Raw genomic sequence first — 22,134 nt, 5'->3', positions numbered from 1 at the left:
TTTGTGTTCTCTTCTAATTCTCTGTTAACTGTTTCCTCTATTTCCTTTATAATCATGCTCTACCTACACTTCTCTTCCCTCAAAGATATGTTTGAACTTTACTGCCAAATCTACTTAGTGTAGGAAAAAAAAGAACTCCCTATGCAAAACAAAAAAATGTTCTATTACCATACATTTCTAACGTAATTTGTATGAATGTTGCTTTAACATTTAAATAACATTTTAATGTTGCAGTTGCCTAATGTGGAGCCCATTTGAACTACTTTATATTAAGAAGCATTTAACCAATTTATTGATAAATGCTTCAGTGTACTTTTACAGAGTACTACTACTCCAGTTCCTAAGAACATATGCATGTCTTCTCTGGCTCTGGAAGGATATTTCTAAAGATAAAAAAGTAATCCCAGTGACCTTATAGGGGTGAGTTAAATGTTTTCTTTAGACTTTCACTTTTAACAGAAAGCCTGTGTTACAAACTGCAAGTGTGGGGTTTGAAAGGTATGACAATTAATGCAATTAATTTAATTAATAATTAAAGCAAGTATGGTAGTTAAAGATGCCACCCTGTTGCATTATGGGAAATTCACTCAGAGCTTGACCCATATTAGAGAGTGAAAGTCAAGATATGTTAGCTTCTGCTACATCAATGTCGCCCATGCTTTGTTTTCTATCTGTTGCTAGTGAATCCAAAGAAGTGCAAATTAAAATCACTAAGGCACTCTTATCACAGTTTTACCACGCTATGTTAAATGTGTTTGTGTCATTATCTTAAAATAAAAAAGTATCTAAGAGGTTAAATGAATGAAGAGTAAAAAGTACAATATTTAAAAATGTAAAGATAAGTTAATTACTTATACACAACTGCTAATACCCCACAGTATTTTTCCACAGCAATCAACACCAGCCTCCCTTTGTGTTCCAACCAACTGATCAGGGGCCTGGGATGCAGCCATGCTTAATCCCGCAGATTTGCTGTTTATACCATCTGTCAGATCAGACCTCACCAAGGAGTCTGCCAAACTTCTGCCTTAAGATCTGGGGATTAGTGACACATTCGGAGTGCTGCAGCATCCTTTATTCTTCGATATTCATTCATCTATATACAGTGCCTCCATCCTATACATACTCTTCTGACCCCCGCAGGCAACTCACAGCCAGCTCAGTGCTCTGGTACACTGTATGCTTTTCTTTATGCATGTCTTCTTTTGATTTCCTGTCCTTCCCCTCTTCCATTTTTCCCATGCCCCACAACAAACACTTCTTATCTAATCACTTCCACTGTGAAATTGACCATTTCACAGAGCACGTTTAAACGGGCCCTATTATGCTCATTTTCAGGTTCATAATGGTATTTTGTGCCTCTACTGTGACATGTTTACATGCTTTAATGTTAAGAAAGGTCTTTATTTTTCTTACACTGCCTGTGCTGAAACCAGAGCCCAGTCTGCTCTGATGCGTTAGCTGGTCGGCTCTCTTGTGATTGTTAATCCACTTAGAGATGTCCCGTCCTTTAGCCTATCATGTACAATATGTTGGATCGCTAGCCAATAGAAGCAAAGTGTTAAATAGTGGTGTACTCCCTCTGGAGTGAACTTTGGGATTTTAGCCTTTTCAGACCATTGACATCCACAAAATGTATGTAACACATTACAGGGAAGGGGAAAACCCCCCAAAACATAATAAAGAAATAGTCACACTAGCTATTCAATTTCCTTCTGAACTTCAATACAATGATAAAATGTTGACATAGCTATCCTACTGCCTCACATTTCTATTTATAAATTGATTGTATCGTTCTGCACTTGCATTTCCTGTAATTTTTGGTGTGCTAAGTGTTGAACCAACAATAGAAATAAATCTATTAAGGCTTTATTAGGTATTTATTATCTGCACTGGTCTCACTGTTATGAGACCAGTGCAGTTGTGTGTTTCTTTAATCATCAATCACCTAAATATATCAATAGAAACCATGTGCTACATACTAACAAGATACACTTCAGTTGGACAAATATTCATTTTATTGACCGAGTTTGAATGTGAAGGCAATAATAAACCACTCAGTAAACGTAAAGTCAGTTCCTTAAGTCAATCCGTACACAGGTGACTGGCTCTAAGAAACAAAGCCTTGGTCCTTTAATACACCACCGCGTGGATGTGATCCTTATTATGGATAAACTGTATATTCTATCATAGTTAACATGTAGTAAAATAATCCATTAGTACGACATCTGTTTACCAAACAACTTCTGTGTAGCTGTTTCTCTGGAGATCAGTTTTTGTCTCCTTTTGTTGTTATCTTCTTTTTGTTGTAATGCATTTCTCCATCACTGCATCTGTGTGAGGAGCTGCTCCCTGCGCTCCGCACTGATAAAGAACCGTAGTTTCCGTGGCAACAGACTTATCTCTACAGGCATGGCCTCGTACTCCTCGTTGTCGATGTTGTAAAAGCCAGCGGTACCCTGTGAAGCGTTAGAAGAAAAAGTCAGATATCACCACAAAACTGAAATACTGATCTTTAGAAAGTACACTGACTAATATCAGCACAATCCTGAAGTAGTGTAGCTGTAAAATAATTAAAAAAGGCATGAAATCTGACCTCTGGAAGCTGAAGCCGGCAGGCACTGGCTTCCAGTTTTGTGGACTCTTTAGTGAATACGGTGGAGTCCTCTTCTTTTTTGTTACTAGGATGAAGAAAATGTACCTTTTTTTTACTTGAACTTACTTTTACATTACCTTTAATATGATGAGAAATGTATCCGTTTCCATCAGATGAATAAAAAATGTTATGTACTGACCCAACAGTGATGAACTCGCCCACTGTGAGGTTGTCCGGTTCGGCACAGATCATCAGGGAGTCATTTATACGCTGCAAGCAAAAAAAAATGAAAAAAATGAATTAAAAGAAAGTAAAAAAACAAGGCAAATATGTTTGATGACATCAAATCAGAATTGAAGAGCTCAGGAACAATGTTTTAAAAATACACATATTTTTGCACTGACCCTTTGCACTGGATTTTTGTTGTGCGTTTGAACGAACAGCTCTAATGTCGAAAGCTGCTTCTCCTCCCACTGCACTGGCTCTTCTACTTTTGGAGGCTCTGATCAACACACACACACAAACACACAAACACACACACACACACACACACAAAGGAGGACATTTACTGTTAGGATTTAGTGTAAAGTTGCCATGCTGTGTCCAAAGCGTCGACATAATGACACACACTGACCTATGACAGGAGGGCTCCAGCGGTTTTTCAGCCTGCGGAAGATGCGGTACAGCACGTTGGGTCTCTGGGGCTTCTGAGGGGACAGATCAGGGGGCCGAAGGTTTGGAGCCAAGTAGGACACTGTGACTTCCCGGACCAGGGGCCATTCCTGGCGAAGGGAAGGTGAAGAGGAAATGGGGAGACATGAGATATGGAAATCATTTTATGATGAACAGAAGATGGCTGAAGTCTTTGGGCTCTGTTCTGTTTGTTTTTCCTCTTTTTCTAAGTGCTTTTTTCTGTTATTTTGGGTTATTTTATGGAATTTTAATGCATGAAATGTATTTGTACATTTTAAATGTATTTATGCATGTGTGCATGCTGGTGAATGGGGATTAAAACAATGAGAGATAGAACATTTCAAAATCAGCACTTGGATACTATTATTGAACTGAAACCTACACCTAAGAAATATTTGTATAGGTTTAAAACTGTTTAAGGTTTAATTGTTGTAGAAAACAGGTGATAAATGTCATCGTTTATTCGTTTATATATCTACTCAAAAAAGGGATATATCACATTCTATGTACTTGTATATAGAATTCTGCTTGCACTATTTCATTATATTTTTTGTTATTACATCTTTTGATTTGTTTTATGTCTTATATAACTATGTTGCATTGTTGGAGTATGTATATAGTGTTCTAACCCAGGTATGTTAAACAAAAGAAATATCCTTACATGTAGAGTACTTAACCAATGTGCTGCGTTGGTCTTCAGTGGTCCGAGGTACCAATATCTATTTGGAAAAAAGGTGAATTACTCTTGTGTTTGGGAAATTATCCAGGCTTTGTAATCTGAGTGACCACTTTTGTAGTCTTACTTGCTGATTTTTGCCGCCACATCTCTAAAAGCACCCCAACGAAGTCCCATCAGAGCGAAGACGGGCTGCTCTGTCTCCCCCTGGAAACACACACACACAACAAAAACACAAATTATAGAACTAAACAACAATGGATACATTATACTACTTCATGAGAAGAGTTATTTTATCATCTGTTAATTTGACCTGTAAACCAAAAACTGACCAAGCCAAGTATGTACCTTTAAGAATTATATTATTTGAGGCTTGGCAAGAGTAAACAGAATCAGTTCCTTACTTTGATTTGAAGCACATCCAGAGGTACAGTTTCTCCCTTCAATATGGAGAGTGTTGCTGATGTAATGTCTCTGTAAAAGTAATTTATGATAAGAAAAAATACGTTACCATACACATATTGGATTTTTACAGTCAAACACATCCAGTACACAGGTTAGATTTTGGCCAGTAACACTAACACATTTTCTTGGGCAATATATGATCCTAGAAATAATTGAGATAAACAATATTACTGTAGTTTTATATTACTCATATAATATTAGTATAATAGCATATTAATGCAGGCACACCCTTTCAAAAGCCCATTTACTTTAATTCTTTATATTATTCACACAATGGAATTCGAATGAGAAAAACAAACCATGACATATAATAGCCTAAATGAAAACAATAAAAAAGGGTGTCCCTGGGCTCGGTCAACAATAATGTGTGATGTACGCACTGCAGCCAAGTCTTATGATGTATAGGACAACCATTCTGTTCATCCTGGCTGTTAGTGGCATTCTTAAGTAAACAAAGACGCATAAAACACATTGACAATATCGGGGTCTGCTAAATAAATCAAGGTCATATCCATCTAGTGTCCCAAATGTTGTTGTTGTGACACACCTAGTGAGATGTATGATGCTAAAATTCAGATATTTCTGTAAAATTTTAAATGGATACTTACTTGACTTTGTTGTCACTGAGGAGGTGAAGACTAGGGCTCAGGGAGTTGCGAGTGCCCAGTGGAATGAATCCAATGGGTGTGTGACAGGTGGTGTCCTGTTGTCATTAAACATGTGTTATTGACATCCATAAAAGGAAAAATTGGGACCTGTTTTGCAATTATCTCCTAAACCAAATCATGGTGACAATCGACAAGTGTGTGACACATACCTGATCGGGCCTTCGCAGTAAACCTGTGACGACTTCCTGCAAGGTGCCATCCCCGCCGGCCACGATCAGCATGTCTGTTTGTTCCGCAAGCTCCATTAGCTTTTTAGCCTGGCCTTCATAATCTGTCTGTAAAGAAACAATTAATTTACACTCATGGTGTCACACGGTATCCATACTAGATACACTCATAGCACTGATGGATTCCAAATGGGAAATAAAACTAAAATACCTTTACTATTGTCACCTCCACACCAGCCAGGTGTAAAATAGGAGCGGCATTCTTTTCAAACAGGTTGTTGGCTTTCCTGGGAGGATTTAAAGAGGAAGTTGTCAATATTCTGCGAAAGACCAGGGTCTTCACTGTAGAAAATACTGAGAGGATACTTACCCACCGCAGGCTGCAGGGTTCAAAATCACTGTTGCTTTCCTCAGACGCTCAAATGGTGCTATTTGTTGACGCCCAAATTCCTATCAGGAGTTACAATGATTATAATTAGGGCTACGAGTGCATTTCTGATGGGTTTGGTATATGACAATGTATGAGCAACAACAAGTGATGTCTTACCCTGGCCAATAGACAGGCCTCTCTCCGCAGAAGGGAGTCACTAGCAAAACACAAGAAACAAATGTTAAAAAACTAGAACATGCAGTATGCTTAATGTTATTCGAGGTCATTTAATAACCCGAGAGACTCACCAGTGTTTACCATACAGCCAGTAGCCTCCATAAGACAAAACGCAAACAGCAAATGTGGACTTCTTCCAGTTATTCCGCAGAGTGCGAAACACTTTCACAACCCGAGCCATGGTTTTAATTAAATAGTTGCCAAGCCCTCTATTTTAATGCAGTTATACATTTGGGACGTTTTATATTCATGAATGACACATTTTCATCCCAGCGGTCACGGGTCTTCTACTGTCAGACTGCATGGACATGTTGGTGTAACGTCGAAACAGTACGGGCGAACACAAGGCGGAACCAATGTTTGTGTCACTTGTGTTTCATTAAAGCGTTTCAAGGTATAACGGGTGCTGCTTTACAAATGATTACTTTAAAATAATATTTGAAAGGGTACTGAATTCTTAAAATAAATGATGTCCATTCGAAATGTATTAAAAGAACGTATTCAGGAAATATATCAATAAACTACAATTCCCATTTAGCTAGCTAGATGGCCTCTGCGCTCTGAGGACCTCGCCTGAAAGAATCAATCAGAATTTCATAAATATTTTAAGCTAATTTACAAAACAAACTACCAAGTATTCACATTTGAGTAGAACTGGTAAATATAATTTGATAAAATATGTTTGAAGCTTATTAAGAGTAGATACCTTTTTTAATTTCACAACGGCACAACCACGGCACCCCCTGTCCGGTTTTCCGAAAGTGTATCATGGCGGCCCAGATGGCGGTAAATTCGGGTATGAACTATATTTATTTCGTAAAGTAGCTAAATTGTGTTCAGTCCTATGAGTTGCTATGAGTTATAATGTCACAGATAAACATGCCTATATTCGCTGTTTAGCAACAGTTTAGGCGACGTCAGGTTTTGACCACATGGCGATGGATCACTCAAATTCACTCAGGCTGCTAGGCTAACGTAGCCTAGCCTGCAAAACATGTTAGTTTAGCTAATGTTAGTGTAACTATTTGCTGGGTACAATGCTTAGCTTTAGCGTAACCACATGTTTATATTAGAAGCAAATACGGGCAGTATGAGCTCTCTCACGGAACCCCGGTCAAACGGGTTATCAGACGAGTTTACTCATGGAATCAAAACTGAAACAAACGCACAAGCAAAGACATATTTGGCACCAGTGCTTGGTATTTTGTACTGGGATGCTAACAACATGAAGTTCCTGTAAGAGTTACATTCAGGTCCAGATAATCTAAGTAGTTTCTCCTGTGAGTTGGTAATGAGTCAGAGTTGTTTGCTGCTACCAGTTAACGGTCAGACACGTCTGTACAGACTGTGTTGATGTTGCGTAGTGACAGCTCAGAACCTAGTTATGTATAAAACAATGATAAGCAATCTAAAACGATATGGAAAAATATCTTACATCTTGAATAACTAACATTAAAAGTAAAACGCATTTTGAAGATTGATGTGATCGATGGTCATTTCACTTTTAATGCTATTTGCTGTCAATTGCAAGTCTTTCATCGTTTGAGTTACGGTGGTTCAACATCTGTAATAAGTCTCAACCATACAAACCTTTGATATACTATTCATTGCTTGATCAATTATTCACGTACATATTTACATATTTTTATTGCTAGAGTAAAATGTGACTCTTTGCCATAGTTAAGCCCAAGATTAGTTCAGGATTATTTTATTTTGACATATATCAGATAATAGATAAAGCAAGATAAACCAATGCCAGTATGGTTTTAAAAGGTCTAGCTCTGTGCTTGTCTGTTAACCTTTGAAAAAACATTTCTTCCCACTCAGGAGCCAGTCTGTGGGGGCCGCTGAAGGAACTATGGGAGACAGTGGATGGAGCGGTGTTGAGGAGACAGCCAGAGAGCGTCCACCTCCTCGACTTGCAGCTGAAGAAACACAAACCGCACTTTCTGTCACTCTTCAAAAACCCGGTGAGAGAACACTTGTGTAGTGACCCATATCTTGTACGAATGTGACAATAGTTTTCTTTTTGTGTATCCTGCACCTTCCTTGGGGCAGACAGACACATTTTCTATTGACAGTGTGTCTTGAGAATGTTCTAACATTTGGTCTTCTCTCAATTTTCAGCCAAAGAGTGCAGAGCAGAGAGAGAAGGTGCGTAAAGCCAGCACTGAAGGCATCGCGATCCAGGGTCAGCAGGGGTCACGGCTCCTTCCAGAGCAGCTTCTCTCGGAGGCCTTCATCCTCAGCGATTTGTTTGATATTGGAGAGTTATCAGCTTTGGAGCTTCTGTTAGCAGGTAAAGTGGACATAAGAAAAAGACACAACTCGAAAGCAAGATTCTAGGAAGTTTTGTAAACTTGTTTAGTGTGTATTGTGTGGTAATTTGGGAGGTAGATACAATATAATCCTTGCATGACTTACAGTAGTGGACTATGATATTTCAAACAATTGATATTCTAAATATATTTATCTGTCTTTTAGGGGAGCAACAGCAGCCCCATTTTCCAGGTCTGACACGAGGCCTGGTAGCTGTGCTGCTCTACTGGGATGGAAAGCTTTGTGTGGCCAACTCCCTGCGCACACTCATCCAGTCACGCCATGGCAAGACCTTCACCCTGGACCTGAGGTAATAATGCTATCTACTAATGAAGCATTCAAGCAGTGACAGCTGCTTTGAGTATTTCTTTATTCTGCTGTTTTTCACACAACATCCATGTGTTCTTGTTGTTGACCTGTTCTGTTGGTTTTCTCCCTCAGTGGAGAGCTGGTGGCTTTGACAACGCGTTTCACAGATGAACTAATGAACCAGGGTCTGACCAAACGCATCCTCACATTGGTGTCGGAGATAAATGTGGCACGTGAATTTGAACGGCTGCAGAAGGAGCGTGGCCTTGGCAATGAGAAGCACAGGAAAGAGGTAGAAGCAAATCATTTGTGTTTGTTTGAAATGGAAATAACCTTTTTTGAAAAAGCCACATTGAGTAGAAGAAAATATGGACAACAACTAACTCCCTCTTCTGTCCCCAGGTCTCTGACCTTATTAGAGAGAGCAGACAGGCTCTGGCAGACAGCCTGTTTTCATGGACCTGCCAGTCTCCTTTGTCTAAAGACGACACCCTGGCTCTTATTGGCCACCTGGAGACAGTGTCCGCTCAAGCTGATGGCTCATTGGACAGCGTGAACCTGGCTCTGGTCATGGCTCTACTCTACTGCTTAGATGTGAGCTTTGTGGAACAGGGAACGGAAGATAGAGAAGGTGAGAACATTAGATTTCTTTTTGTACTGCTCTGGATTTCAGAGTTTTCCTTCTACAGCTAGTGAGGGATCGTCTCTGTGTTCCAACAGATCTGATCCAGGCGCTGCCCTTGCTGACTGAGAGGCAGTATGTGTCTGCGGTGCACAGCAGGCTGATGGACGGCCAGCCATGGAAGCTTCCAGGTCTGCAGGCTGTGTGTCGCCTGGCCTGGGCTCTGTCTCTGAGGGTCCTTTCTCAGCTCCCACAGGGAGGGGGTAAGGTCCTTTTTTTATCGGTCTGCCCTATGAAGTAAAATAAAGTCTCAAAGGTAGCAGCTATTCAATGTTACTAATACTTATATCTGTATGCTGTGCAGCCCTGGTGGAGTTCACAGAGGCAGACGAGACTCTGACTGACCAGGCTCTGCTGGGAGACGTCTTCCTGTTTATGAAGGAGGGCATCCTGGGATGTGAGGGCTGTGCCCAGGAAGAGTTTTACATCCGCCGCCTCCATTCACTCATCACAGACTTCCTGGCGCTCATGCCAATGAAGGTGAGAGATGTCACAGGTGTCCGTTACCTATGTTTAAGTAAGAGGTTCACATGGATGGATATCATGCTGGAGTGTGTCTTCAGCTTGTCTTTGATTAGGTATTGGGTTGTTTGTATTATTTTGCATACTGAGTGAAAATAACATATTTGTGCTGTATGTGTAGGTGAAACAGCTTCGTAACCGCGCAGATGAGGATGCCCGTCTGGTGCACATGTCTCTACAAATGGAGGGGGAGCTTCCATCGTCGCTACGCAAGGACTTAGAACATCTCATGATCCTGGTCAGTGTTTTTTTTTTTACACACTTCTATACCAAACGATCAACCTTATACTCAAACTGCCTCACACTGTGGGTTTGAGTGTGTGACAGTTGGTTCTGCTTTGCCTTTGCAGATAGGAGAGTTTTACAGTAAGGACCCATTTGGGCTAGAGTTGGGTCTGGAGTTCTGGTGTCCCACAGAGTCTCTCCAACACACCTCCCTGCAGGGGTCCTACCTGGGAATGGCGCTGCAAAGGCCTCCACACAAACAGGTGAGAGCTGCACTTTCTGGAACCTGATTGCATAAAAAAGTTTGTCGTCCAACCAATAATTGTGGTGACTAAGGTTTTGGCTTTCTCAAGAGAATCATATCATGTCAACTTTTCTGTTAAAAGACTTTCCCTTTACATATGCTTTGACAAAGGTGGTTCTGTCCAAGTTTGTGCGTCAGATGGGAGACCTCCTGCCCTCCACCCTCTATATCTCCTATCTCCGCATGCTGAAAGGGCTCGCCAATGGTCCGCAGTGTTCCCACTACGCCTTCAGCCTGCTCAAAACCAACGGAGCCACGCACAGTGAGAGCAGTTTTTTTTGTATAACTTGGAAAATCCTCAGAAAGGGATTGTCTGGGGTTGAATAACAACAAACATATTCTTAGATTTCTATCTGATATTGAGCATTTGAAGTCCAGTTTGGCCTCTGAGGTTTCTGAATTTGAATTTCTGCCATGTTTTCAATCTCTAAAGATGTAGGTGACATGCACCCTAGACTCTTAAAGTCTATTGTCTAGCTTTAGTGTAATACGTGTCCAAATGAATACCAAACTCACTTCATGTTGATGTGCGCAGGTGACAACCTCCAGGGAGTGTCGGGCAGCCCGGTGTCTTGGGAACACTTTTTCCACTCGCTAATGCTCTACCATGAGAACCTGCGGCGAGACTTTCCAAATCCAGACGCAGCACAGTTCCGCCACCCGTCCCTCAGAGGCATCACCCAGAGAGAGCTGGAAGGACTCACCTCCTTCCTGCAGCTGCTCACCACCATCATCACATGGGTATGGAAGAACAGTCACTTAAAGGATAGGCCTGTTTGCTCCTCGTATTAAGGGGATTATAAAACACGTTATGATCCAGATCGATGTGTGAAGAAGTTATTTGTGATTCCTTTTACACTCACCTTATGTCCTGAACAAATCTGTATGTTCCGGTTTCTGAGATTGTCCGTGTTTTGTGAGATACATTATATATATTTTTCTTTCTCTATAGAGTGAAAATGCTCGCCTGGCACTGTGCGAGCATCCACAGTGGACCCCCGTGGTGGTGATGTTGGGGTTGCTCCAGTGCAGCGTTCCCCCCGTCCTGAAGGCGGAGCTCCTGCACTGCCTGGCAGCTTTCGGGAAGTCCCCAGAGATCGCTGCTTCCCTGTGGCAGTCACTGGAATACACACAGGTTAGCGGTTGAAAATAAACAGAACTATTGAAGTTGATGATTTCATACGAAAGAGAGTGTGATTTCTCATATGAAATTCCAACATGGTTTCTGAAAGGTCACTCTTTATTTTCATATAGGGGTAGAAGATTGAGTTTTTTAGGTGATATTTTGGCTATTGTACCAGTCCAACACAAAACTAAAATGTATTGTCAGCCAGTCATTTTATCTCAGATTTTCTCATCTGGTGGGGGTATTCTCTTATCTTTACAAAGATACTTAATTCTGTTATGGCACAGTTTGAATCAGATTTTATGTTTCCTTTCCATATTCTTGTACCACAGATCCTTCAGACAGTGCGAGCCCCAGGACAGAGGCAGGCAGCTGGAATTGAGGTGAGTCTTTGTGTTTGGTGGAGTTTTGATTATTCTCAGTCTCTCTCTACTTCAAGATATGGCTAAAGATGCTTCATTTGATGCCTGTAGGGAATATTTAAAATGATGTAGCCTTGAATGGAGCGGGTTGTTGTTTAACATTTTCACTGCAGGATTTGGTTTTATAAGTTACACGTTAATTTTAATCTCCAACACCTTCCTTTTAAAAAAAAAGTTAGATATCCTTTAACAAGATGCACATTTGTGTTGTAAACTTTTTGATTTGCTTTGTTTGACTCTAAGGTGGAGCTGAATGAGATTGAGTCAAGCTGTGAGGAGTACCCTCTGACCCGGGGCTTCTGTCACCTGATCAGCACATTGGTGGAGAGCGGCCTGCCTGTTAATTTAGGGGCGGGGCTACGCGCACCCGGCTTCCAGCCATACCTGAACTTCTTGCGTGACTCTGTGTTCCTCCCCTTCCCCACCCGGGCATATCGCCATCCAGCGGAGAAGGTACAGTGCCCTCCCAGTGTCTCAACACGTGCATGCATGTCTGCTCTTTGACCCACACACACTCAGCTGTCTTTCCATTGGTATGGTCTCTCAGTGGGAGGTTGCTGACGCCGTCCTGGAGGTGTTCCACAAGCTGCTGCGGGACTATGAGCCCCAGCCCTCAGACTTTGTCCAGGAGATTGTGGAGCTGCAGGGAGAGCAGCTCGCGGCCCACAAGCCCCCGGGCCACAGCCTCATGTTCCACCTGCTGAACGACTCGCCCACGCTGACGCTCTGCCTCAGCCTGCTGGAGGAGGGGGTGCGCCAGCTGGACACCTATGCACCCTTCCCTGGTGAGAAAACATGTGCTGGCAGAGATGTGTGTGTGTGTGTGTGTGTGTGTGTGTGTGTGTGTGTACACTGACAAGCTCTATTACTCCCCGACAGGTAAGAAGCACCTGGAATCAGCGGTGCTGCGCGTCCTGTGCCTGCTGGACTTGGCCCTACAGAAGGAAGTGGTATTCATGGACCTCCTCAGGGAGAGCCAGGCCTCCCTGCTGGTCTCCCCATTGGAGCAGCTCCTCCAGGGAGTCAGTCCTCAAACACGAAGGGCCGATCACATTGTCAATATTGGCAGGTAAAAAAAGTTTCATCCAAACGGTGGAGTTAGAGCCATTGCTGTGATTTCTGTTCTTGTGTGTTCATGTAACTCCCTGACTCATTATTAATCATTGCCTATATTTGTCCCTCGCAGGTATCTGTACCACAGCAGCTCCAACCCAGAGGCTTCCTTCCAGAGTGCCAAGATCCTGCGTCGCATCGCCAACTACCCCAACATTCAGAACAGGCTGGTGGGAGATTTCACACATGACCAGGTATGTCAAATAAAAAGCATTGTATAACCCAGTCGAAGGATATTTCTCGAAATGATGAGCAGTATTCCAAAATAACACAGTTTTAATGTAGTTGTTTATATTTATACATCATTTAAATATATATCATTAGATCCTGTAACCTGCTTTCTGTAAAAGCTATTGGTACATTCATCCAGTGTTTCATTACTGTACTGTTTAATATCTACATTAATGTGATGCTGTCTAAATAAATTGTAGGAAGCTCTTGTGTTTCGTTTTATTTTCCCGATTCACTGAGGTGTTTCTGGCTTAGTGTTGTAATGTGTGCAACTTTAGTTTTGTTGGTTGTTTGTGTTTGAAGATGAGAACCCTTTGTGTCTCTGTCCCTCAGGCTGTGAGCGACAAGCTAATGGCAGGCTTTGTGGAGTGTCTCGACAATGAAGAGGCCGAGGAGGGAACAGACAACGGAGATGGTGAGACAGAAGTCCTTTTGTTATCTGAAAAAAGTGAATAATCAAAAATCTTCTGCATGAGGTTAAATTCTCTTGTGTTGACGCTGTGAGAGCTAAGCCTGTGTTCCATACCAGTCACACTCAAACTCACCTTTTTCATTACGCTTTAACCTCCAGACTCTGACGCACAGCAGAAGGTTGCAAGGATCCGACATGAAACCCAGATCCATCTGCTGAACCTGCTCATCACCTCCTTGGAGCTGAAGACGCCAAATCTGGCCCTGTACCTCCTGGGATATGAAGTGAAGAAGCCTGTGTCCTCCACCAACCTCCAGGACCCAGGTCAGACTGCTGCTTTGACCGATGGCATGCTCAGTTTGGATGAGATTATAGCAAATATTTGTGTTCTGGTTAAGATGAAAGGATGTGGACCTTGCATTTGTGTGTTACAGGTGTGTTGGGGTGTCCACGCAGCTGCCTTCACGCAATCCTGAGTCTGCTGCAGAGAGGCACAGAGAAGCGATCAGGACCTGTGCTCACTCAGCAGGCCCCACACCTGGCTGAGCTCTGCTACCAGGTACACCTCATCCTCTAATAAAAATACACCGTCATTTGAATGTTTTATACCCTTTAGGTGAATGTATAAATGGAATTGTGGGGCTGATTTATTTATTAGTTTTTTGCGTCTGACTGTCCTTGTTTTCCGCTCCCAGGTGATCTACCAGCTGTGTGCCTGCCCAGACACATCAGGACCCACCATGCGCTATTTGAGGACCAGCCAGGACTTCCTGTTCTCTCACCTGCAGCACCTGCCCTTCATCCTGCCCAGTGAGTAGAGAATCTACTTGGTGCTAAAATCTATCAAAACACAGGGATTAGAGATGTGATTAATACCAAACATGAAACAAAGAGGCAGGAAATGTAAATGCAGGAAAAGCAGAACCCTAGAGAAACCAAGTCCCTTTCACACAGGCTGTCTGTCACTGATATGTTCAAGGACATTTAATTGACATGTGTGAATAGAAGCAGGGTCTTATATCTCCCGAGTCAAGACCTAATAACAATTTTAGGGAAAATGCTGATATAGCTGTGTTGTTAGTGAAAACAAAGGTTTACCCACGTCAGAAAAATAATGCTTTCATGTGAGATGTGCAAGTCTCCCCGCTTATTTATGAATTTCAATATTAACCCAAAGGCTATCTCTTATCTGGCTAACTTATTGAATATTAGATTTGCAACAAGAAAAAAAACCATCTTCCACTGCATACACCTCCTGTACCTCCCCCCTTTCCTTATCTTCTACTGTTGAGTTGAGTTCCGTCATTAAGTGCATTACTGCCATCTGCTGGACTCTCCCTTCCCCCATCTATCGATGTCTGTTGAATTAGAGTAGATGTATTTTCTTTTTCATTGCATCAATTCTACACTCTGCTGCCCTCAGGTAATCAGATCGCCGCCCTCTCCCAGATGTCGTGGCTCATGAAAACAGCCGCCATCGAGCTGAGAGTGACCTCGCTGAACCGCCAGCGCTCACACACACAGCGCCTGGTCAGCCTGCTGTTGGACGACCAGCCTCACACTCAACACACAGGTATCTGTCTTAAAATTCAGTTCTTTTCTTTAACCTCTAATCTGAGTTTTTTTCTGAGGAAGGTACACTCTTTGAAATTATACACACTGTTTGAGACGGACGTTTTTTGGTTTAAAAGGTAATACAATTTTACATTACCCAAGGTTTGGCGATACTTTGCCTTGATCACATAACAAAGGTCTCTTAATGATAAACCTAACAACATCCTAACTTTCCTTTACAGCTGATGGAGAATCAGGAATGGAAGAAGAAACCAGATCCGTCTGTGGCTTCCTGCATTTTGACACCGTTTCTAAAGGTTTGTGCCTCTTTGGTACACATCTAAACAGTCTTTAAGGACACCTTAACCTCTTGAATGATTTGAGATATTTAACCAAACTGTCATTAAATGCTATTAAGGAGTTCATTAAGGAATTATAGCAGATAGGTTTTAACTTTTACTCTCACCCTGTCCCTGTTTGATGCATCAGTGCGCAGGAAGTTGCTGAGCGTGCTGGACGCCATCGACTTCAGTCAGGATATGCCTGAGCTGCTGCAGCTGGACTTCTTCGAGCGCACTCAGATAGAGCAAGTGATCTCCAACTGCGAGCACGTCAACGAGCAGGGACACACTGTGTGCAATGTCAAGGTGAGTCCCAAGGTCAAACGTAAACTTTCATTTCGTTATAACTAACATTATGTGTTTGTTCTTCAACTAATATGTGAAATGATGTTTACATTTCTTCCAGTTGCTTCATAGAGTGCTTGTGGCTGAGGTGAATGCACTGCAGGGAATGGCAGCCATTGGACAGAGGCCGCTGTTAATGGAGGTGAGTCAACTCAAATGAATGACTTATTATTGGTGTAATTATGCAGCATTTTTGGGGGTCAGATTACCCAAAGACATAATCCCTGCTTTAAATGTAAAGGTTAAAATTGCCCTTTTTGACCAATGCGGGGGCTGTGTTCTTCTAGGAGGTGAACTCCATCCTGCAGCAGGTGGTGGAGCGCAATCGCGTCCGCAGGAGTCTGAGTGCAAAGCGGAACGCGCTGCGGTCATGGAGAAGCCTGGTGGAGACGCTGCTGACCGCCTGCCCCGCTGATCTCATTCCTGCTGACGACAGGCAGCTCATCATCAGAGACCTGCTGCTGGACCTGCACGACAAGGTCAGTGTGTCACACGGAAGGGGGAAATCAGTGCAGCAATGGGTGTTTTAACTATGTTATGGGGGAGATCTTTAAGAGAAGTTTTGGCTAAATACAACTTGATTCACCCTCATGGTAAGGAAGATATTCAAGGGTGTCATGGATTTTATTCAGATATCATGTTCAAAGGACAAAGCTGACCCATCCCCATACACATTTTTACAGCCCTAAATATAAATGTTGCTTTGCATTTTCAGGTGTTATCCGAGGACGCAGCAGGAGAACTGATGCCCATTGTTGCCGGGGCAGTCTTCACTCTGACAGCCCACCTCAGCCAATCAGTCCTGTCCGAGCAGCAGCAGGGGGCGGGATTAGAAGTGTCTTCTGGCTTCGCCTCCATCGCCAACTCCGCCCTGCACCTGATTCTCCGCAAGCTGCTGGACTTCATCCTCTGCACCGGTTAGTGACGACACAAATCAGCATTTGTCACGTGGGATATGCTGCGCTTGGGGATATTTTATAATATTGTGTTTTACACGTCAGGAGGTGGATACCAGCGCCTGCGTGCTCACCTGTATGGCTCCCTGCTGTACTACCTTCAAATCGCCCAGAAACCTGATGAACCAGACACTCTGCAGACAGGTACAACACCGACACACTCATACAGACAGTCTGGAAAATATTCAGGGATCCAAAAATGTATTTCAAGTATGATCCGGAGCTCATGTTATTCCATATATTGTCTGATAGATGTTGTCTGAATTTAGTTTGAACTCAACATGTTTTATCTGGTGTTATGTCAAAGGAACTATGTATAGATGTCTGCTCTCCATCCCTTCAGCAGGGAAGGCCATGTGGGAGCGTCTCACAGCCCCCGAGGACGGTTTCTCCAAACTGCAGAGGGAGAATCTCTCTATTATTGAGAGCTATGGCAAGTCTCTGATGGAGGTGGTGTGTCGGGACGCCTGTGACGGCCATGAAATCAGCAGGGTGAGAGCCAAAGCATGAGAAAAACATACTGACTCGGCCATTTCAGCACTATACTGGTGTTTTTTCAGACTAAAGTCAACCTTAAAACAAAGCAAAGAGAGGCTCAAATTACAATAAATTATTTTCTAAGTAGCTCAGAAAAATACCTCTGTATTTAATGGCAGCTAGTTCTCTTATTTATTTTTCTATTCATTTTATTTTCAAGTTGTTTACCTTTGTTATTTCAGGGGTCTTTGCTTCTATTATTTGATGGCCTACTTTTTAAAAATCTTTCATCCTCGCTCTCCTTTGCTTTGTACCGCTGTAAAAGCAGGATTGTTAATTATTTGAGTACCTACCTAGGCTGGTTGTTTTACTCTCTGCCTTTTTTTTGTCTGTCAGATGTTGGCTCTGGCGGTGCTGGACCGGATCCTGTCCATAGACCGACAGAATCAATGGCTGGTGTACGTCTGCAACAGCGGCTACCTGCGCTCTCTGGTGGAGAGCCTGAGGCAGGACGACATCGCCCTGCAGACTCTGCTCACGCCTCAGCCCCCCCTCCTCAAACCACTTTACATCTACGAGAGCAAGATGGTGAGGACATGTGCAGACACACTATGTTTTGCAGTTTTCTTCACATAAAACACATGGATTATAAAAGCCTCTATAAGCAGCCTTATCAAGGTATTGCTCTGCTGTGTGTTCTCAGGCTCTGCTGACTCGCGTGGCTAAGACGGGTCAGGGCGCCGTGGAGCTGCTGCGCTGCGGGCTGGTGGCGCAGCTGATCGAGTGTCAGGTGTTTGACATGGTGCCTGACAGCGATGCACACAGGTATGCATGTGGGGAGGAAATGGGTGTTAAAATTACAATGCTGTTATAAGTCTCTCTTTATTCGCTTTGTCCGCTGCATTTAACCGACTTAAAGTTCTTTCTCTCTGTTCTTATAGTGTCTGTTTTAAGTTGTGTATTCCTACCATAGCCTAAGTTTGTGTGTTCCCCGTGCTCTGCAGGGTGATGAGGGACCCCTCAGGCTTCATCCCCAGCCCGATGGATCGCTACAGGCAGATTCTCCTACCGACCTTGAGACTCTTCCAAGTGATCCTGACCTCGACCACCATGAACCACCAGCAGGGGGCAGCACAGGTACGCACAAAACTACTGCTAAAAAAAGAAAACCAAATCAAAAAATCCTTTTACACTAAAAATCCTAGGAGTTAGTATATTATTTAGAATCTATTAGGATATAAATACTGTCTCGTATATGTAAAGTTTCTGTAAACCCTAGTTGGGCTGAAGTGAGCAAATGTGTTGGACAACTATATAACTAACTTTGTGTGTGTGTGTGTGTGTGTGTGTGTGTCTGTGTGTGTGTCTGTGTGTCTGTGTGTCTGTGTGTAGGTTCTCCAGTGGCTGATAGTGCACTCTGACACCATTCAGTCCTTGTTGCGCTGTCCGGAGCTCAGTATGGGGGCTTTGCAGGAGCTCTCCTTGCTTACCGGCATCATCAGTAAGACAGCTCTGCCAGGTAAAATAATACACACTCTATCAACTCTTTTTTTTATTCACTTTGCCATTTATTTTATCTTCATTGTGCAAATAAACACATCAGACTCTTCGAATGATTATTAATGTCCTGCTCGGTCTCTCAGGGGCCCTGGAGTCCGGCGGGGAGGTCAACAGTGCGGCTCTCATGGAGTTCCAGGGTCACATCAACAGATTCCAGGTGAGACAGCTGCTTCTGTTTTTTTTATTAAGATGTTTTTGTGGCATGTTTGCTATATCTTGTAATACACTATCCAATTAATGAATTGTACATTAATGTCTTTCCTCCTGTAGCGTCTCTGTCTGTCCCTGCTTGGCCGCCTGGCGGGGAACGAGCGGGAGAGGTTACTGAAGCAGGCCGAGATCGCTGCGCCTGCTGACTCAGCAGAAAGACGAGAGGAGATGGAGGTGGCCATGCAGCAGGTATGAATTAAAATAACCTATAAGTGAGATTCTTCCCTTGAAATGTGTTTTCCCTAGTCTGAAATAACAAACTTTCCTTTGATATGTTACAACAGCAAGAAAGAAATGGGAGGAAATGGTTAAAAACTCCACTGACACATTGTGGGTTGGATGCATAGTCATGATTATTCATCAGTACTGCATTGTGGGTGACCTGAGAGGTGCTGTCCTCTGTCATCAGGTGTGTGCTAACATCATGGAGTACTGCCAAACGCTGCTGCTGCAGAGCTCGGCGCAGGCTCAGTTCAGCATCTGCCTCTTCAGCCCCTCAGGCAGCGAGCCAGCAGGCAGGGATGGAGCACGCGCAGGTCAGTGATAATCTGCACTAAGAAACAGGACAGAGTCTGACTCATGTCCTGTATACAAGGCGTGCTTTTCTACCTGCTGTTAAGTGAATTACGCTGCTCACATTTGTCTTGTGTTTTCAGTGTCTAACTGCTGATGAGAAATCCAGAAGCTTTTACAGCAAAATACCTTTGTATTTTCAACACCAAAATATGAAACTGAACCGTGGCATTTGTTTTGAAAGATCTCTCAGCCACTCTGCCATCAATGGCTTACTCCCGGGCCCCCAGCCTGGGTCTGGTCATGTACCTGCTGAAGAACAGCGCTGCAGATTTCTTCCGCTTCCACCAGAGTCACAGACAAAGCCTGGGCAAGCTGCAGAGCCTGGATCAGCTGCCTCCTGACGAGCTCAAGGAGGTAATGAAAAACCAATACTCTGATTCACTCTCTCACTCAGCTGCAGTTTTTCACTCCTCGAAATGATGAACAGTAAAGGTCACAGTAAAATAAAGGTGTGAATAATGAGCATCTGTTCTTTATATGCTGCATGTGTCTGGCTCCAGCTTGCATTGTCTTCAGTTTCTAACCACTGAAATCTTCTCTGTAGTTGTGCCAAGGCCTGGTGTCGGGCCCGGGAGGCGTGGAGAAGATCTCCTCAGTGCAGAGGAGCCTACTAGCCAAGAGACGACTCGTCCAGCTGATCAACAACAGAGCCAAGCTGCTGGCCCTCTGCTCCTGTATCCTTTGGCCCTTTGCAGGCCCAGATTTAGACTGTGGACACCTTTGTATATTTGTAGAAAAGCCAAACCATGGATTACTGTGAGAGGCCTTAACCGGCCTCCTCTCCAGATGTTATCGAGACGTGTTTGTTTGTACTGTGGCGCCACCTGGAGTACTATCTGTTGCACTGTACTCCCACCGACCCCAAGGACTCCCCGATGCCCGGAGCCAGTTTGTATAGATCTCGGCTCACAGACGGTAAGAGGCAATCTTGTATATATGCACAATTTTCTAAAAAACTTTACTTTACCGGCAGTTTTCAGACCTCAGCTCAGTGATCGTAATCCTGTGTGAATCTGCTATATCTGAAATGAAATTACATTTTAGTAAAAATGTCATAACATCAGTGGAAATGTAGCAGTTCACATAACTGAAGGGTGTTTGGTTACCTCATACCTCAAGAATGGACTAAAAAAGACAAATATTTATTAAATCTGTTCCTGGTGGCGAGTAAAAAAGCCCAATTTTAACAGGGATGGATATTACAATGGACATTTACAAAATGGAGAGGATAACATCCTCTGTCAATCACAAACTGGAACTATGTGTGTCACAATGGAGTAAGTGGACTGACTTCGTAAAACCTCATAGGCCAGATTTAATTTTTCCAAAAGGTATGAGTTTAGTGTAAAGACCTGATCACTCCCTATTGTTCGTATTGTTCGTATTGTTCCTACTGTTCGTACTTCTTACTGTTTTTATTTTTATCTTGGTGTAAAAAAAGCAAAAGGCATTTCGGACAAACGTCAATATTAAAATACAATTAAAATGATGTCATAACAATGCCCTAAAAAAGAATCCCTTCAAGTCACATATTTTGGTGGGAATTTACAAGGCTCCATAGTACAGGCATCAATCCCGTAGCTGCCCCGGTTATACTAGTCCCGTGTTAGTAGTGCTCTAGTTGGGAAACTTCCCTTGTGAAGCTATTGATTGCAGTTAAGCTAAATCAAACAAATCTATTTATATTCTTCAGATTCCTTTGGCGGGCTGCAGGGAAGCGGAGGTCGCGCCCTCGGTCTATCGCGTGTCAGCCAGCAAGACCTGGACCTGGTAAGAAACGGCCCCCACGTACTTTGAATGTTCTGCGTCTGTAAACCCACCTCCACTGTTCCTGAACCTCTCTTCTGGTTTGTGCTTGTGTCTCTGCAGCTGAAGAGCGACATGGCCACAGGTTTCGGAGAGGCTCTGCAGAGGAAGCTGCTGGACGTAGAGAGTCTGTACAGCCAAGTACGCTCCCGCTACACTTTCATCCAGGCCCTGGTCCGCAGAATCCGCGGCCTGCTCCGACAGCCCAAAAGCTGAGGCAGACAGGCTAACACAAAGACTCAGAAACTCTGCCATCCGAAAACAACAGAGGACTTCAACTTTATATCAGCCTGCTTTTGGCTTCATAGCTCCTCCTAACTGACCTGTAGCAGCTCCTCTCGACTATTGTGGGATGGTAACACCATGACAGCACGCGACCTAATTATGATTGACAAGCGCTTTGTAAGGAGTGTTTTCTCGAAGAAGTGAGAAAGGATAACACACTTATGATATTTTTACTCGTTGAGAAAACGTGATATTTTGTTTGTTCTGATATTTCTCTCCCTCTTTTTCTGTTGTGAAATTAAACATTTTCTAAATCTGTTAATTACTTTGTCATTTGTGTGTGTGGACTGACTACACATGGCAGACATGAGTCACTATCTGTCGACATGCACTCAGATGAGAATACTGTAAATAGAAAGGTTCTTCCTGTTTAACTTTCTCACTTTACTGGCTTTCTCAGATTGACAGATGTCCCTGTTTCTGAGGCGATTACCACTCAGACTTCGCTTTTCTTTTCAGTGCATGTCTGGCCTGGCTCAAGTGAAAC

The 22,134-nt window shown here is 43.1% G+C and overlaps 2 protein-coding genes across 3 annotated transcripts; one reads left to right on the top strand and one right to left on the bottom strand.

The window, feature by feature from the left end:
• Nucleotides 1–1,995: 1,995 nt before the first annotated feature.
• Nucleotides 1,996–6,205, bottom strand: agk (acylglycerol kinase). The gene is made up of 14 exons (XM_063898310.1): nt 5,944–6,205; nt 5,813–5,852; nt 5,636–5,715; nt 5,477–5,552; nt 5,248–5,373; nt 5,039–5,133; nt 4,370–4,439; nt 4,093–4,172; nt 3,951–4,008; nt 3,231–3,378; nt 3,001–3,098; nt 2,796–2,866; nt 2,597–2,681; nt 1,996–2,459 (listed from the first exon to the last, which is right to left on the bottom strand). The coding sequence occupies exons 1-14, from the start codon at nt 6,051–6,053 to the stop codon at nt 2,325–2,327; spliced, it is 1,272 nt and encodes a 423-aa protein (XP_063754380.1). The 5' UTR covers nt 6,054–6,205; the 3' UTR covers nt 1,996–2,324.
• A 403-nt stretch (nt 6,206–6,608) lies between these two features.
• On the top strand, nt 6,609–21,909 carry nup205 (nucleoporin 205). Of its 2 annotated transcripts, none has more exons than XM_063900741.1 (42): nt 6,609–6,668; nt 7,700–7,842; nt 8,000–8,171; nt 8,357–8,501; nt 8,633–8,792; nt 8,903–9,131; nt 9,221–9,385; nt 9,487–9,662; nt 9,826–9,942; nt 10,055–10,192; nt 10,345–10,495; nt 10,769–10,974; nt 11,186–11,368; nt 11,692–11,742; nt 12,025–12,234; nt 12,329–12,566; nt 12,661–12,850; nt 12,968–13,088; nt 13,459–13,540; nt 13,697–13,861; nt 13,972–14,096; nt 14,233–14,347; nt 14,961–15,110; nt 15,334–15,408; nt 15,581–15,738; nt 15,839–15,919; nt 16,065–16,256; nt 16,493–16,694; nt 16,779–16,877; nt 17,080–17,225; nt 17,607–17,798; nt 17,914–18,035; nt 18,215–18,347; nt 18,603–18,729; nt 18,854–18,927; nt 19,041–19,169; nt 19,390–19,516; nt 19,738–19,910; nt 20,101–20,230; nt 20,343–20,471; nt 21,250–21,326; nt 21,426–21,909. In XM_063900741.1, the coding sequence occupies exons 1-42, from the start codon at nt 6,641–6,643 to the stop codon at nt 21,576–21,578; spliced, it is 5,979 nt and encodes a 1,992-aa protein (XP_063756811.1). In that variant the 5' UTR covers nt 6,609–6,640; the 3' UTR covers nt 21,579–21,909. The 2 variants fall into 2 exon arrangements, with proteins under 2 accessions (XP_063756811.1, XP_063756800.1); XM_063900730.1 differs by having other exon boundaries at nt 17,077–17,225.
• Nucleotides 21,910–22,134: the final 225 nt, after the last annotated feature.

Source organism: Eleginops maclovinus, chromosome 2, assembly GCF_036324505.1.
Source record: "Eleginops maclovinus isolate JMC-PN-2008 ecotype Puerto Natales chromosome 2, JC_Emac_rtc_rv5, whole genome shotgun sequence".
Taxonomy (NCBI): domain Eukaryota; kingdom Metazoa; phylum Chordata; class Actinopteri; order Perciformes; family Eleginopidae; genus Eleginops; species Eleginops maclovinus.
Note: the sequence above shows the minus strand (reverse complement) of the source record. Positions and strands in the feature narration are given on the sequence as shown.

Bases quoted from the DNA above. Each gene is read 5' to 3' on its own strand.
- agk (XM_063898310.1), bottom strand. From the start codon at position 6,053: ATGGCTCGGGTTGTGAAAGTGTTTCGCACTCTGCGGAATAACTGGAAG. The intron at 5,374-5,476 runs GTATTTTAGTTT...GTTTCTTTACAG, and splicing joins TGGAGGTGACAATAGTAAAG to ACAGATTATGAAGGCCAGGC. The intron at 4,009-4,092 runs GTAAGACTACAA...TTTTCCAAATAG, and splicing joins GTGGCGGCAAAAATCAGCAA to ATATTGGTACCTCGGACCAC.
- nup205 (XM_063900730.1), top strand. From the start codon at position 6,641: ATGGCGGCCCAGATGGCGGTAAATTCGG. The intron at 16,257-16,492 runs GTCAGTGTGTCA...TTGCATTTTCAG, and splicing joins TGCTGGACCTGCACGACAAG to GTGTTATCCGAGGACGCAGC. The intron at 20,472-21,249 runs GTAAGAGGCAAT...TATATTCTTCAG, and splicing joins TAGATCTCGGCTCACAGACG to ATTCCTTTGGCGGGCTGCAG.